This window comes from Loxodonta africana, chromosome 7 (assembly GCF_030014295.1).
Source record: "Loxodonta africana isolate mLoxAfr1 chromosome 7, mLoxAfr1.hap2, whole genome shotgun sequence".
NCBI classification, from domain to species: domain Eukaryota; kingdom Metazoa; phylum Chordata; class Mammalia; order Proboscidea; family Elephantidae; genus Loxodonta; species Loxodonta africana.
In genome coordinates this window covers 55,212,793-55,228,136 of record NC_087348.1, presented here as the reverse complement: position 1 = coordinate 55,228,136, position 15,344 = coordinate 55,212,793, and the positions used below count along the sequence as shown (strand labels likewise).

General features: G+C 37.7%; 1 protein-coding gene across 3 annotated transcripts in view; it reads left to right on the top strand.

Annotated features, from left to right (window-relative positions):
* METTL15 (methyltransferase 15, mitochondrial 12S rRNA N4-cytidine) overlaps positions 1–15,344 on the top strand; it is a 262,077-nt gene that overhangs the window by 227,687 nt on the left and 19,046 nt on the right. Inside the window, exon 6 of one of the 3 annotated variants that reach the window (XM_064288341.1) lies at positions 4,236–6,552. The exons of the other annotated variants lie outside the window; for them this stretch is intronic. Within the exon in view, the coding sequence (XP_064144411.1) occupies positions 4,236–4,246 (11 nt within the window). The 3' untranslated portion in view covers positions 4,247–6,552. Of the gene's footprint in view, positions 1–4,235; positions 6,553–15,344 lie in introns of those variants that run through there. 3 annotated transcript variants of the gene reach the window in all.

Here is a 15,344-nt window from a genome sequence, read left to right as displayed (position 1 = left end):
GCAAAGATGTCACCTTGAAGACTAAGGTGCACCTGACCCAAGCCATGGTATTTTCAATCACATCATATGCATGTGAAAGCTGGACAATGAATAAGGAAGACCGAAGAAGAATTGACGCCTTTAAATTGTGGTGTTGGTGAGGAATATTGAATATACCGTGGACTGCCAAAAGAAGAAACAAATCTGTCTTGGAAGAAGTACAACCAGAATGCTCCTTAGAAGCAAGGATGGCGAGACTATGTCTTACATACTTTGGACATGTTGTCAGGAGGGATCAGTCTCTGGAGAAGGACATCATGCTTGGCAGAGTACAGGGTCAGCAGAAAAGAGGAAGACCCTGAACGAGGTGGATTGACACAGTGGCTGCAACAATGAGCTCAAGCATAACAACGATTGTAAGGATGGTTCAGGACCAGGCAGTGTTTAGTTCTGTTGTGCGTAGGGTCGCTGTGAGTCGGAACTGACTCGACGGCACCTAACAATAACAAAAACAGTATATTACGTACAATGTTCCCTCCAAAAATGATTTATAAATAACAAATCACATTTTGTTAAACATAATTGCTATTTAATTATTGTTATAGCTGAAGAGTTAAATTCATGAAATCTGAGAGTTTAAAATGGCCTGAGGGACTCATTTAATCCTAGAACTAGACTCTTCTCACCCCTGATAAATGGTCATCAAGCTTAAGCTTTTTTATCTTCATCTCTCTTTCTCCCCGTACTATTCCAGTGAAGAGGCGTACATTTCAGCCTGAAATTGCCAGTTCCACAAAGATAGCGCTAGAGGCTTTGGAAAGGATGGATTCATTAGGATAAAATCCAGAGTCTTACATGGTTTTCAAAGCTCTTTTCACCTCCATCTTTCTCATGCCCTATAATAACCTAAGCTCCAATCATATTGAATTTCTTACAGACTTCCAAAACACCGTAGACACTCTCATCTACAGGCCTTAGATATACTTCTACCTAGAATACTCACCTTCTTGCTTCTCTCTCATCTCCCTGTTCCACCTCAACCATTTCACCTGGCTAATTCCGGTTCATACGTTAGAGCTCAATTTAAAAGTCACTTTCTCCAGGAAGTTTTTTGCAGCCTTACTCAGATGAGTTGAAGTGTTTTGCTGTGTGTTCCCACTGCACTGCATTCCCTTAGCACTTATTGTGCTGTATCTTATTGCTTGCTTAACTTTCTGACTTTTCCCCGTTACTTATACTGTCCAATACAGTTGCCACTAGCCACTTGTGGCTAGGGAGCACGGGAAATCTGACCACTCCAAATTGAGAGATCCCATAAGTGTATAAAATACACATCAGATTTTGAAGACTTAGTTTGAAAAACGAATGTAAAATATCTCACTAATAATTTTTAGGTTCATTATATGTTAAAATAGTAATACGAAATGGATGTCAGAATAGACTCTGAAGCTTGCTCTTGAGTATAGCATGGCTAAAGCAAAAGGAAGAAATGATGAAGTAAGAGAGCTGAACAGATGATTTCAAAGGGTGGCTAAAGAAGACTAAGTGTTCCCAAAAGGAAAGTTCACGCTCAGCATTCCTCAAGCTGAAAGAACTGAGAAAAAATTCAAGCCTCAGTCTGCAATACTGAAGGATTCTGTGGGCAAAATATTGAACAATGCAGGAAGCATCAAAAGAAGATGGAAAGAATACACTGTACCAAAAAGAATTGGTCAATATTCAGTCATTTCTGGAGATAACATATGATCAAGAACCAGTGGTACTGAAGGAAGAAGTCTAAGCTGCACTAAACACATTGGCGAAAAACAAGCCTCTAGGAATTAAGGGAATACCGATTAAGATGTTTCAACAAACGGATGCAGCATTGGAAGTGCTCACTCATTTATGCCAGGAAATTTGAAAGACAGCTACCAGGCCAACTGACTGGAAGAGATCCATATTTGTGCCCATGCCAAAGAAAGGAGATCCAACAGAATGCAGAAATTATCAAACAATATCATTAACACAAAAAACAAGTAAAATTTTACTGAAGATCATTCAAAAGTGGTTGCAGCAGTACGTTGACAGGGAACTGCCAGAAATTCAAACAGGATTCAGAAGAGGATGTCAAACAAGGGATATAATTGCTAATGTCAATTAATGGCTGAAAGCAGAGAATACCAGAAAGATGTTTCCCTGTGTTTTATTGACTATGCAAAGGCATTCGACTGTGTAGATCATAACAAATTATGGATGAGATTGTGAAGAATGGGAATTCCAGAACATTAATTGTACTCATGAGGACTCTATACACAGACCAAGAGGCAGTCATTGGAACAGAGGGATACTGTGTGACTTAAAATCAGGAAAGGTATACATCAGGGTTGTATCCTTTCACCATACTTATGCAATGTGTATGTTGAGTAAATAATCCAAGAAGCTGGGCTATATGAAGAAGAATATGGCATCAGGATTAGAGGAAGGCTCATAAATAACCTGTGATATGCAAATGACACAACCTTGCTTGCTGAAATCAAAGAGCACTTGAAGCACATACTGATGAAGATCAAAGGCTACAGCCTTCAGTGTGGATTATATATACCTCATCATAAAAAAAAAAAAAAAAAATCCTCACAACTGGGCCAGTAAGCAACATCATGATAAATGGAGAAAAGATTGAAATTGTCAAGAATTTCATTTTACTTAGACCCACAATCAATGCTCATTTGTACTAGTACAGGGCAGCAGATTCTAGGTTGTACAAACTACAACTTAAGCAGTTTGACTTATTACAGAATTCTCCTAAATACATTTTGATTCCAAGTGTGGTGGTGTTTATTTTCCTGCTGGATTAGTAGCTTTTAGAAAGCAAAGAAATTGAATTATATTTCAATCCATCAATATATAGGTTTTACTGTGTGTTAGGAACTGTGCTGTATATTTTCTAGAGTGCTTAACAGTCCTGAACATATTTAGCATGAATTTATGAGAACCAGAAAAGACATCTAAATATAGTCACTGTATATTACAGCTTGCCAAAACACATTTGTTAAAATAAGGATATTTGCATAGTGATTGTACAAGAATGAATACAAAACCTGTTGCCACTGAGTCGATTCAGACTCATAGTGACCCTATCAAGTCAAGAAATCAAAAGATGCATTGCATTGGGCAAATCTGCTGCAAAAGATGTCTTTAAAGTGTTCAAAAGCAAAGGTGTCACTTTAAGGACTAAGGTATGCCTGACCCAAGCCATGGTGTTTTCAGTTGCCTCACATGGTGTTTTCAGTTACCTCAGATGCATGTGAAAGCTGAACAATGAATATGGAATACACAAGAATTGATGCCTTTGAATTATGGGCGTGGGTGAAGAATATTGAATATATCATGGACTGCCAAAAGAACAAACAAATCTGTCTTAGAAGAAGTACAACCAGAGTGCTCCTTAAAAGCAAAAACGGCAGGACTTCATCTCACATACTTTGGACAGGTTATCAGGAGGTATCATTCCCTGAAGAAGGACATCATGATTGGTAAACTAGAGGGTCAGTGAAAAAGAGGAAGACCTTCAAGAAGATATATTGACACAGTAGCTGCAACAGTGGGCTCATGCATAACAACGATTGTGAGTATGGCACAGGATCAGGCAGTGTTTTGTTCTGTTATACATAGGGTTGCTATGAGTCAGGACTGATTCAACAGTGCCTAACAACAACTGTAGACTCTAAGGAGCCCTGGTGGTGCAGTGGTTAAGTGCTCAGCTGCTAATGGAAATGTCGGCAGTTCAAACCCACCTACCACTTGGGGGATAAAGATGTAGCAGTCTGCTTCTGTGAAGATCTACAGCCTTGGGAACCCTATGGGGCAGTTCTACTCTGCCCTACAGGGTTGCTATGACTACAGACTGTAACCATCATGAGGACACTGCTAGTGATCTATGTTACTCATCACTGTCCCCCGTGCTTAGCACAGTATTTGACCATTGGAAAGTATTTAGTAAATATTTTTTCAACGTTAATGGACATTGAACACAATGCACATTAGATCAGGAAATTTTTATTTTTGAGGTTTGGTTTCAATGAAATAACATGTTAATAAAAACCTGATGTCTAGCCTTTTGTAGGTCATAAAAAGTGAGCCTCTCCCACATCAATATGTTCAAATAAGAGTAACACTAACATATGCAAATAGATTAGAAATAAACACATTGCCTCCCAGTACTATAGTTTTTTCATCTTCAAAGTCTAAATGGTGTCTTTTCCTATCTTATTCTTTAGGAATGCTGTGAAGAAAGATAATGCTCTGATAAAATATTTCTACTAATTAAAAATCTTTAATAAATAACAGATGATACAAAGAAAAATGCTCAAACTCTTCAAAAGAAAGGTTTATATACTTTGGAAAATTTTCCTAATGAAAAATGGCTGTGGTCTGGATTTTGCAGAATTAGTGTACAGTCAGCCCTCTGTATCCACAGGTTCTATATCCACAGATTCAACCAACTGCAAGTGGAAAATATTTGAAAAGAAAGTTCAAGAAAACAAAACTTGAATTTGCTGCACACCGAGTGCTAAACTGAATCCACGTGAGTGAAGTGATGTGTAGGCATACCCTGCAGTAGCTTCCATTTCACAGATCCTCAGTCTGTCTCCAGCACCAGTTGTTTGAGCATTCTTCGCTCAAATGTTCAAAAACAAAGATGTCACTTTGAGAACCAAGGTGTGCCTGACCCAAGCCATGGTATTTTCAATCACCTCATGTGCATGCAAAAGCTGAACAACGAATAAAGAAGATGAAAGAAGAATTGATGCCTCTGAATTCTGGTATTGGCAAAGAATATTAAATATTCTACGGACTGCCGAAAGAACCAACAAATCTGTCTTGGAAGAAGTACAGACAGAATGCTCCTTAGAAGCTAGGGTGGCAAAACTTCATCCCACATACTTTGGACATGTTGTCAGGAAGGACTAGTCCCTGGAGAACGACATCATACCTGCTGAAGTAGAGGGTTAGCCAAAAAGGTAAAACCCTCAATGAGATGGATTGACACAGTGGCTGCAACAGTGGGCTCTAACATAACAACAATTGTGAGGATGGTGCAGAACCAGGCAGTGTTCTGTTCTGTTGTACATGGGGTTGCTAGGAGTTAGAATCAACTCAACGGCATCTAACAACAGCCCTTTAAAATGGCTTTTCTTGGATCATAGGATTGACAAGTTCTCATGGTACTAACGTGGTGACTGAAGCTTAAGGAACCACCTAGGACAGTTCTCTTCATTTAATAGATTCTTCCCTAGGTTTTTAATTGTTTAAGGAATGCTGTGAAGAAGTAGTTCTTGAAATTGACCATAACTAGTAATAAGTTTTTTTTCCTTTAAAATAATTCATCTTCCTTATATATTCCATTCATATAATAGACTCCTCCCTAGGTTTGTAATTATTTAAGGAATGCATTAAAGAAGTAGTTTTTGAAATTCACCATAATTAGTAATAAGTTTTTTTCCCTTAAAATAATTTATCTACCTTATATAAACAAGGTGGACCCTATAATTCATGTCTTTTTCAGTAATCTTTTGTTGACAGTGTTGTTTTAGAACAGTTCTTCTAACATGTCACCATAACATGATAAAATTTATCATTTCCCAATATACCTAGTGTCAGTGAAACCTCCCAGTTTCCAAGATAAATAGCCTTATTTTTTAAATAGTTTCCTCGCTGTCCCAGTCCTCCCCCACCAAATATGAGGCTACACTGAAACTTTTTCCCTTCTCTTACAGTGTCTTCCTTAGCAGTTTCATTACATAAATATGTATCCCTGGTGGCACAAATGGTTTGTTCTTGGCTACTAACCTAAAGGTTGGCAGTTCAAATCTACCCAGTGGTGCTGTGGGAAAAAAAAGCCCTGACAATCTCCTGTGAAGATTACAGTCAAGAAAATCCTATGGAGCAGTGTTCTACTCTGACATACATGGGGTCACCATGAGTTGGATCAACTCGATGGCAATGTATTTTATATGTATGTGTGTGTATATATATATATACACACACACACACTTGACTGCTGCGCAGACCACACTCTACTGCCACATTTTCACTGGCCTACTCGTCATCACCATCTGAATTTTTTGTCAACACCTTGATCTCAAAACGTCTTTTGTTGAAAATCAAATTCATTATTATCTTTTCTTACAGACTTTGTTGTGCTTATTTATGGTAATAACTGGCTTCCATGAAATTGCTGCCAACCAGCAGGCTGACCATCTAAATGTGGCTTTATATTCACATTGCCACTGTGTACCAACAAGCCTCCTCTTTAGACTATTCTTGGTTCCCAACTAACTTGGTTTCTTCATGTTCCATACCTGCTCAACTCTGCCTAGCTGAGTCTAATTCATCTCTCCCCATTCAGTGTCCAATCCTATTATACTTTCATCTGCACTCTATTAACACAGGTATCTTTCACTTTACATCCTCAGCTGTTCACATTGAGTTTCATTCTTGTCCATTTCCTTGGAATCTTACAGCACCTCCCGAGGTCCAGATTTTTACCACTACCACTTGGTTAAGGCCAATTTCCCTGAGCCTAATTCCTACTCTGCCACTAATTGACTGTTACTAAAGACTTTTTTTTTTTTTAAAGACAAGTCACTTCTTTCTGGTTCAAGGCTTATTTCTGGTAAAGCAAAGGTATGTTAAGTCAGCTAGTCTCTAATGTTCTATAATGTCATGATAGACATTTTCCTAGTCTTAGGAATGAAATCTTCAGACATATCTTTGAATCATTTCTTTCTGAGCTCTCTCCCTGACAGTTTTCCATTGGATCAGCTATTAACTTCTATCCTGATGTTGACTCTTGATTCAATCTTTCCCTTTCCACACCCAGCACTACTGTTTATCTCTAGTTCATATTATTACAATAGCCTCTTTAGTGGTCTATCTGCTTTTACTTTCTCCAGTCAAATCCGTTTGTGTTACACATATTTCAGAGTGTCTGCCCAGCCCATGTTCTTTTCTTGGAATTGTACATACCCTCACCAGCTCCTAATAAAGGGTTAGACCTAGGCAGGCATGTTTATACCAGGTCACCTCTGGAAGCAGCTGATTGGAGATTCATGTAAATTAGATACTGTTCTAAAAAGTCTAAACCAAGAAACCAGAAATTATAATTAGATGGTATTGGGAATATAGAATTTGGGCCAGATTTGGCCCTCTGTCAATCCAAAATAGTTACAGATATATAATTATTTTCTGTTATATGTTCTGAGGAGCCCTGGTGACCCAGTGGTTAAGTACTTGGCTGTTAACCAGAAGGTTGGCAGCTCTGGCCCATCAGCTGTTCCATGAGAAAAAGATGTGGCAGTCTGCTTCTGTAAAGATTTACAGCCTCGGAAACCCTATAGGGCAGTTCTATTCTGCCCTATAGGGTCGCTATGAACTGGAGTAGACTTAGTGGCAATGGGTTTGTTTTTTCTTTTTTGGGTGGGGGGGCGGTTGGTCATATGTCCTTAAGTTTAAAATCTAGTGGGAAATTGTATATCTAGGAAAATAATTCTAATATGAGGCAGAATATTTTGCCACTCTGTCTTGTCTTTTGACTCCCTCACCTGTTCTCCTTTGGCTTCTATGATGACAGATTTTATTTCTATCCCTCCCACCTCTCTGATTATATTTTTTCAGTTACTAATTTCTTTTCCTCTTGTGCCTTGAATGTGCCTTCGTTCTGATCTCACTCTCCATGATGCTAGGCGCTCACATCCATGTCCATACATCTGACATTAATCTGTATGTAACCCAGATCTTTCTTCCGAGCTCCAGACCAGTATTTTCCATGACTTTCTGAACATATCAATCTCTTTATCCCATAAGCATATAAAATTCACTGTTTCCAAATCTAACCTTACTTAGCGCTTCTGACCCTTCTCTTTTTTCTTTCTTTCTTTTTATTTTTTCTATTTCTAATGTACCTGACCACATCTGTACAAAAGTCCAAATTTGGAGATCAATTTTGAGTCGAAATGAGAAGGTACATCATTAAAATTTTTCAATTCTCTCTCCCAAATATCTCTTAAATCTTTTTTTTCCTGGGTTTCTACTGTCCTTGCTTTATTTTAACCTTTATCATCTTTTCTGAAATTATTATCCTGACCTTCTAATTGGATTCTATACCTCTGTCTCTCCCAGCTCCATCCAGTCCAAGCTCTATCCTACTTCCAGAGTTATGTCCAAGCTCTATCCTACTTCCAGAGTTATATTTATAAAATACAAATATCACCACCTCATATTAAAAAATAATAATACCTCTCCTTAAAATCCTTAATAGTCTTCCCATAGTCTGTAGGACAGAATCTAAACTTTTTAACATGATAAACAAGGCCCTTTATAATCTGGCCTCTGCCTGTCTTTGTAACCTGATTTCTCTGCCATCCTTCCCCTACACAGCATTCCATGTCAACAGCAAACTGCTTACCATTCAGGTTCCCAGAACTCACTTTCTGCTTTCTCAGTTCCATGCTTTTATAAATGATCTTCCTCTGCAGGATATGCCCTTCCTCACCTCTGCTATCCCTTTCTCTTCCCTTCTCCCCACACACACACAAAAAATTCCTACTCATCTTTTAAGATTAGATTTACATATCACTACTTTGAATCCTTCCCTGAACTTTCCTTTTTACTATCCTCCTAAAGTTACTCACTTTTTCGTTGTGTTCATATATCTAATTGGCATTTGCTTCATTATACTTTGTCTCCTTTGTAAACTGTGTGAGCTCTTAAAGGATAGAGTGACCATGTCTAATTTATCTGAATAGCTTCAGCACCTATATATGAGGGCATGTATTTAAGGGCCCAACAAACTGAGTTAGAGAAAGCAAGACCTATTGAGTCCGGTAGATCTGAACTGTCTCAGTCATTTACATTATAACATTATAAATTCAGGCATTTATTACCCTCTCTGAGCCTCTCTTTCCTCATCTGCAAAATGTGGATGATAATAGCTACCTGACAGATTCTTGAATAACTAAATCAGATAATTTATTTTAAATACCCAGTAGCGACCTCGCTCTAGTAGATATCTTTTTGTTGTTGTTGAATGAATACGTAAAAGTGAGTGAGTGAGTGAATGCATTTGAGTGAATAGGACAAATGCAATAAAATTTTTACTAATGAAATCACCAGGAAAAACTTCTTCTACAAGCAGTAGCTTCATTGCTTTTTGAAGGGATGGTTAAGATGTCAACAGACAGATGTGGTAATAAGGCACTGGGAACTTGAAGCTTGAGAAGCTGTGTAAGAAAAGGCTAAGAATGAGGAAATCTCTCCTTTTTGTTGAAAACGTCATTACTCCCTGCTGCTACTTTACTCTTTTTTTCATCACACTAAGAATTCTTAGAATGGGCTGCCAACTCATTCAAGGTACACTAGCATCTCATTAGCCAAGTGACAAGTTAGGCCTTACACAATATACCCGAAGCTTAGATTTTGAGAGGAGGATGTGGGTTATTATTAGTGATAATATAAATTGGTTGTTGAATGGAAATTTCCTTTGCTTAATTATTGTTAGTCATTGAATGGTTTTAGAGACAGCATATACAGCAGCAGAGTTAGAGCGAATACATTTTCTTCCTAAAAAAAAGAAAATGTTAATGGTTATGCAAAGTCCACTGGAAAGCATTAATCTAGAGTCCTGTGTGCTTCAGACACCTAGCTCAAAAGTTTAAGTTGCAAATGATAATTTACCAGATAGAATTTATAAACTGTTGACTTCATCTCTATACTTTTTTGATGGCAAATTGACTTTGGTGACAGTGTCAACTCACCAAGCCAGTATGCTCTGTTTTGTTATATTACTTTGTCTTTTTTCTTTACAAGTCTTTTTTGTTTTTATTTTTTATGTCTCATCAACCTTGCATTATTAGTCAAGATACATGTCTCTGCTTTCTGTTGTGTCACTGAGTGATGGGACAAAGATACAGATTTTGGAGTTATATAAAAATCTAGGGTCAAATTCCAGCCCTGCAATTTACTAGCTGTGTGAACTTTGACAAGTTACATAGCTATTCTAAACCTCTCTAAGGTAGTAATAATAGTTTTTTAGCTTATAGGATTGTTCCAATGATTAGGATTACCCTTTAAAAATATACAGCCCATGATAGGCATTCAACAAAAGAAAATCAATACAAAGAATTTACAGGTTATCTAGTTGTTAATAGAATCTACTTCATGAGCACACGTAAAAAATAATTAAAATTCATGATCATTAAAAAAGTGCAAGATCTTTATGCTGAGTGAAATTAGTCAGTTGCAAAAGGACAAATATTGTATAAGACCACTATTATAAGAACTTGAGAAATAGTTTAAACTGAGAAGAAAACATTCGTTTGTGGTTACGAAAGGAGAGAGGGTGGGAGAGGGGAATTCACGAATTAGTTGGTAGATAAGAACTTTAGGTGAAGGGAAGGACAACACACAATACAGGGAAGGTCAGCACAACTGGACTAAACCAAAAGCAAAGAAGTTTCCTGAATTAACTGAATGCTTCAAAGGCCAGTGTAGCAAGGGCAGGGGTTTGGGGACCAGGATTTCAGGGGACATATAAGTCAATTGGCATAATAAAATCTATTAGAAAACATTCTGCATCCCACTTTGAAGAGTGGTGTCTGGGGTCTTAAATGCTAGCAAGCAGCCATCTAAGATGCGTCAATTGGTCTCAACCCACCTGGATCAAAGGAGAATGAAGAACACCAAGGACACAAGGTAATTACGAGCCCAAGAGACAGAAAGGGCCACATGAACCAGAGACTACATCATCCTCAGACCAAAAGAACTAGATGGTACCCGGGTGCAACCGATGACTGCCCTGACAGGGAACACAACAGAGAACCTCTGAGGGAGCAGGAGACCAGTGGGATGCAGACCCCAAATTCTTGTAAAAAGACCAGACTTGATGGTCTGACTGAGACTGGAAGGACCCCGGTGGTCATGGCCCCCAGACTTTCTGTTGGCCCAGAACAGAAACCATTCCTGAAGCCAACTCCTCAGACGTAGATTGGACTGGACAATGGGTTGGAGAGGGATGCTGGTGAGGAATGAGCTTCTTGGATCAGGTGGACACTTGAGACTATGTTGGCATCTCCTGCCTGGAGGGGAGATGAGAGGGTGAAGGGGGTTGGAAGCTGACGAAATGGACACGAAAAGAGAGAGTGGAGGGAGAGAGTGGGCTATCTCATTAGAGGGAAAGTAATTGGGAGTATGTAGCAAGGTATATATAAGTTTTTATGTGAGAGACAGACTTGATTTGTAAACTTTCACTTAAAGCACAATAAAAATTATAAAAAAAAAAAAGTGCCAGATCTTCATTTTTCTAAGTCATAGAATATTAAATTAAGAAATTCAAGAGAAATCTGTAAAAGCCTGTAATTCCATTCTAGTACCATAACACAGCCATTATAATTTTGGGTAATCCCTTTGTCTTTCTTTATTCTAATATTTTTTTGAGTTGGAATAATTGAGTGTGTACATATTTGACTTTTTTTACTTAATGTTTTATTTATTCTACATACTTAATTTTTATGCCAATATATTATATACCAGTAAGAGGCATCAGAATTTACTTAATGATTTCCTTATTGTTAGATATTTAGCTTACTTCCAAATGGGGGCCATTATTAAAAGTCACATCAATAATATTTTTGTGCATGTTGAAGAGTTTTTTGGGGAGAATGGTAGGTGCTTCCTTTCTCAGCTAAATAAATCAATGACACGTACATGCCTTTAGTCCTTGAAATAACGCTTTTCAAAATGGATACACATCCATTAGAAACCCAAAGCTTTCACTGGACATGTTCTTAAAGCACTACTCTTAGAGCAACTTAGTGGGCTAGAGCAGGCAGAAAAATAAAAGGTGGGAGGGGTAGTTTAGTATTGGATATAGATCCGGGGAAAAAAAGATTTATAATTTAACTAAAATCCGTATGCTTTTGGCCCGTACAGAATTTAACCATCTGTTCTTTAATTAAGCCAGGTAGTCTATTAGGCTTTCAACAAGCTTGTTGTGAAAAAAATCATTGCCTTCTGGAAGTTTGTATTTCAATGAGAAAAGTAAATATTAAAAAAAAAAAAAAAATGTAATTCAGTAGAGAAGTGCTCTGCTGCAGATACATTTGCTACAGGAGGGCAGCCACTTTTCCTGGAAGTGTGAGGGTTAGTTAGGAGTATGTGCTGACCTCACAAGAAAGGGAAGGGAACAATGTTAAATGCCTTTTTCTGTCACCGTCTCCCAACTCTGAGAAGTATATATGGCCCAACTCCCAGAGCAACACTGTATGCCCTATGAAATATTTTTGAAGATTTTAAATAAAGTATCTTACTATGGATTTAAATGTGCTAGAATCTCCTGCTTTGGATTCTCTTTTTTTTTTTTTTTTTTCCCACAGCATCTGGCAAACAAAACCGCAGTTACTCCTTAAAGAGTCAATAATTAAGTTTATATTGACCATTTGCATAGGCAGTAGGAATGAGGATTCAGTTTGAGCTATCCCATCCAGGCTGAGCAATTCCAGACATACATAGTATAGAATTAGTTTTATTGAAAAATAATGTATGAAAAATCTCAACCCTTTTCTTTAATTCTGAGCCATGGCTCTTGTTTCCTCTCAGCAGGTAATGTTCCTGGTTACCTTTTTGCTCAAGCCTATAACTTGATTTTTTTCCTATTGTATAAGCTTCACGTTGTCATCAGACTTAACCTGGTAGGAGTTGGGAATTAGATGAGATGCTAAAGAAGTTTAAAAAGAACCTCACTGAGTAAAGCCAGTTTTATCCAGAACCATCCAAGTTTACAGATTTTAATTAACAGTTTGAAATTTGTAATATTACTTGATTACCAGATGAGCGAGAATTTAACACTGCGTTAAAGGAACCCAGGCAAAAGGACATGAGTTGCGTCACAGAGACTTATTAAATGTGATGGAAATTCAACAGACGAATGCCGGCAAACAGGTGCAAGAGCTGAATTAATTTTTAAACCCTACCGCTCAGGGGGAATTGCAATGCATCACATTGACAGCCACAGCACGTTGCTAATTTCATTCACAAGCTTGAAAATCTCAATACATTTGAACATGTGAATGTATTAAATTTTAAAAAGTGTAAGTAACATAAGGGTATCCCAGAACTAAAAATGATAATTTCTCTCTGAGACTTCAAGTCATTTATCTAGCTGGAAGCATGGTGCTTTTTATGAATGAAGTCTAGCTGCTTACCCATACAAATTGTGTTCTATTATTATATGTAGCACAGACTGTTACTAAGCAAGGTTTTCTTTTACTTTTAATGTGAAATCCTTTGTGAGTCAGAGGAAAACTGAGTATTCACTGATATGGTTTCCAACTTCTGTTTTCATGCATGAAGGGAGTTCTCAATCAATGGTCTGATGGTGCTAAATGGGGAAATAGTCTTGGAGTTTAAGAAAAACACAACAAAAACAAAACTAAGTGAATGCAGCAGCTTTTTTGGTGATATCATTAAAGGTGGTAAGTGGGAAGCTGAAAATTCAGCCAACTCACAGTTATGTTTGCACCAGGAATTAACCTGCTCTGGGGTCCCTGTTGCTTTTGAGAAATGATGGAGGTGCTAGAACATCTCCACATACAACTGCACATACACACAAAATCTTGCAAAGATTTCAGGGAGTTCGTGAAGCTCCTAGATCAGAATACCGTTTGTGGCACATCGTGATCTTTGTCTGGGACTGGAAGGATATCTCTTATTTGGTGGATTTTTTCCTTTGTCACCTACTGTGCACCAGGCTGTAGACCTGGGACTGGGATTTACAGGAAAATAAAACAGGTCTCTGGAACTTTTGCAGTCTAGCAGCAGTTGATAGACCAATAGCAGAGTAATAAGTACTTCAATGAAATACGTATAGAAAGGTCCTTGCAAAAGCCTCCTGTAAAAGATTGGCATCTTAGGGACTATGAAGGATAAGTAGGCATAAACCACAAGAAGAGGGAGAAGGACATTCCAGGTTGAGTGCACAGGCACGGAGATGAGAGCAAGGAACTCTGCATTTCGTTACTTAAATTTGTGTATTTACAAGAAATGGTTAACAATAAATGTATGGAAAGTCTTTCAGTCTTTGTCAATATTTCTCAAGAAGCTTTAAAGCGATATAAAATAAAATGAGCTGGGTTTAATTTCTAAAAATTTAGCCATCTGAGCCCTTTATTCCCGATTGTATGCATTTGTCTCCATATTTTGCTTAGCTAGAGAATATTAAGCACATTTTTAGAACATAAAAACGACTGTAAAAGGCTCCTTTCCTAGCAAGTGAGTCAGGAAGAGCCCAGTATGTGTTGCATTGGATGAGTCTAGATTCTTAATCGAACGAATGTAATCAGTACCTGCCCCAAAGTCTTTTGATAATGGCAGCAATAGCAACTGTTTCTTCTTTTAAACCTACTATCAAGAAAAGCTGATGAAAACGGGATACAAATACACAGCCTAATAACCTGAGCTAACAATAAGTTATTTTCAATAGGATGAAAAGGACAAAAGCCAAAGGTATTCATTACCGCTCTCAGGGTTAAGAGACCACGGCAGTTGCCTCCTTCACCAGATGCGCCGTCTTTAGGCGTGACAATGAGAAGGCCCCAAGGGAAATGTTGAGAGAAAGCCAAACTCTTGCAACTTGATGCAAAGTGATTTGGGTTCCATTAAAACATCTCTCAGTAAAAGGCTATTCAGGCTTAGAGTAAAGATTCTATACTCCTTTTCTCCCAGAAAATGAGATTGTTATATAAAGCACTAGACATGGAATCAGAGCTTCTGGAAATCACTCTAAACCATGTGATTTCATCTTAACTTCTTTACGTTTTAATCAGGAAAAGGAGATGAAATGGTTTGGTGAACATGCCATCTTAAATTGTTGCCTTTCTGGGGCACACTTAAACACAGGGAAACTCAAGAACGTCCTAAGTAACTAGAACATTACAAACCTATATAATAAAATAAGTTAAAAAAAAAAAAAACTAAAGCACATCTGGGTTCCCAGAGAGTGTTTATCAGATGAACTAGCCAGAAATCTTATGCCTTTCTTCTTGAGAGGTTAGGTCCACTCTCTACACAAAAAAAATGAGGAGTGGGGAAGACCAGATTTATGTAGGATGGATTTCGTGTTAAAGACACCTAAATTTGTTTCCATTTGACTACTTACAATCCCTGTAAACTTGGGAAGAGACATTTAACCCCTTGTTTTTTTTCATCTTTAAATAAGAATATTGACTTTCTTACTTCTTAAAATTATTGGAGAGATTTAATGATATAATTAAGACATATGAAAAGTGGTTAACACAAAACCTACTTTCCCATGTGTTACCCAGAAAACAAAT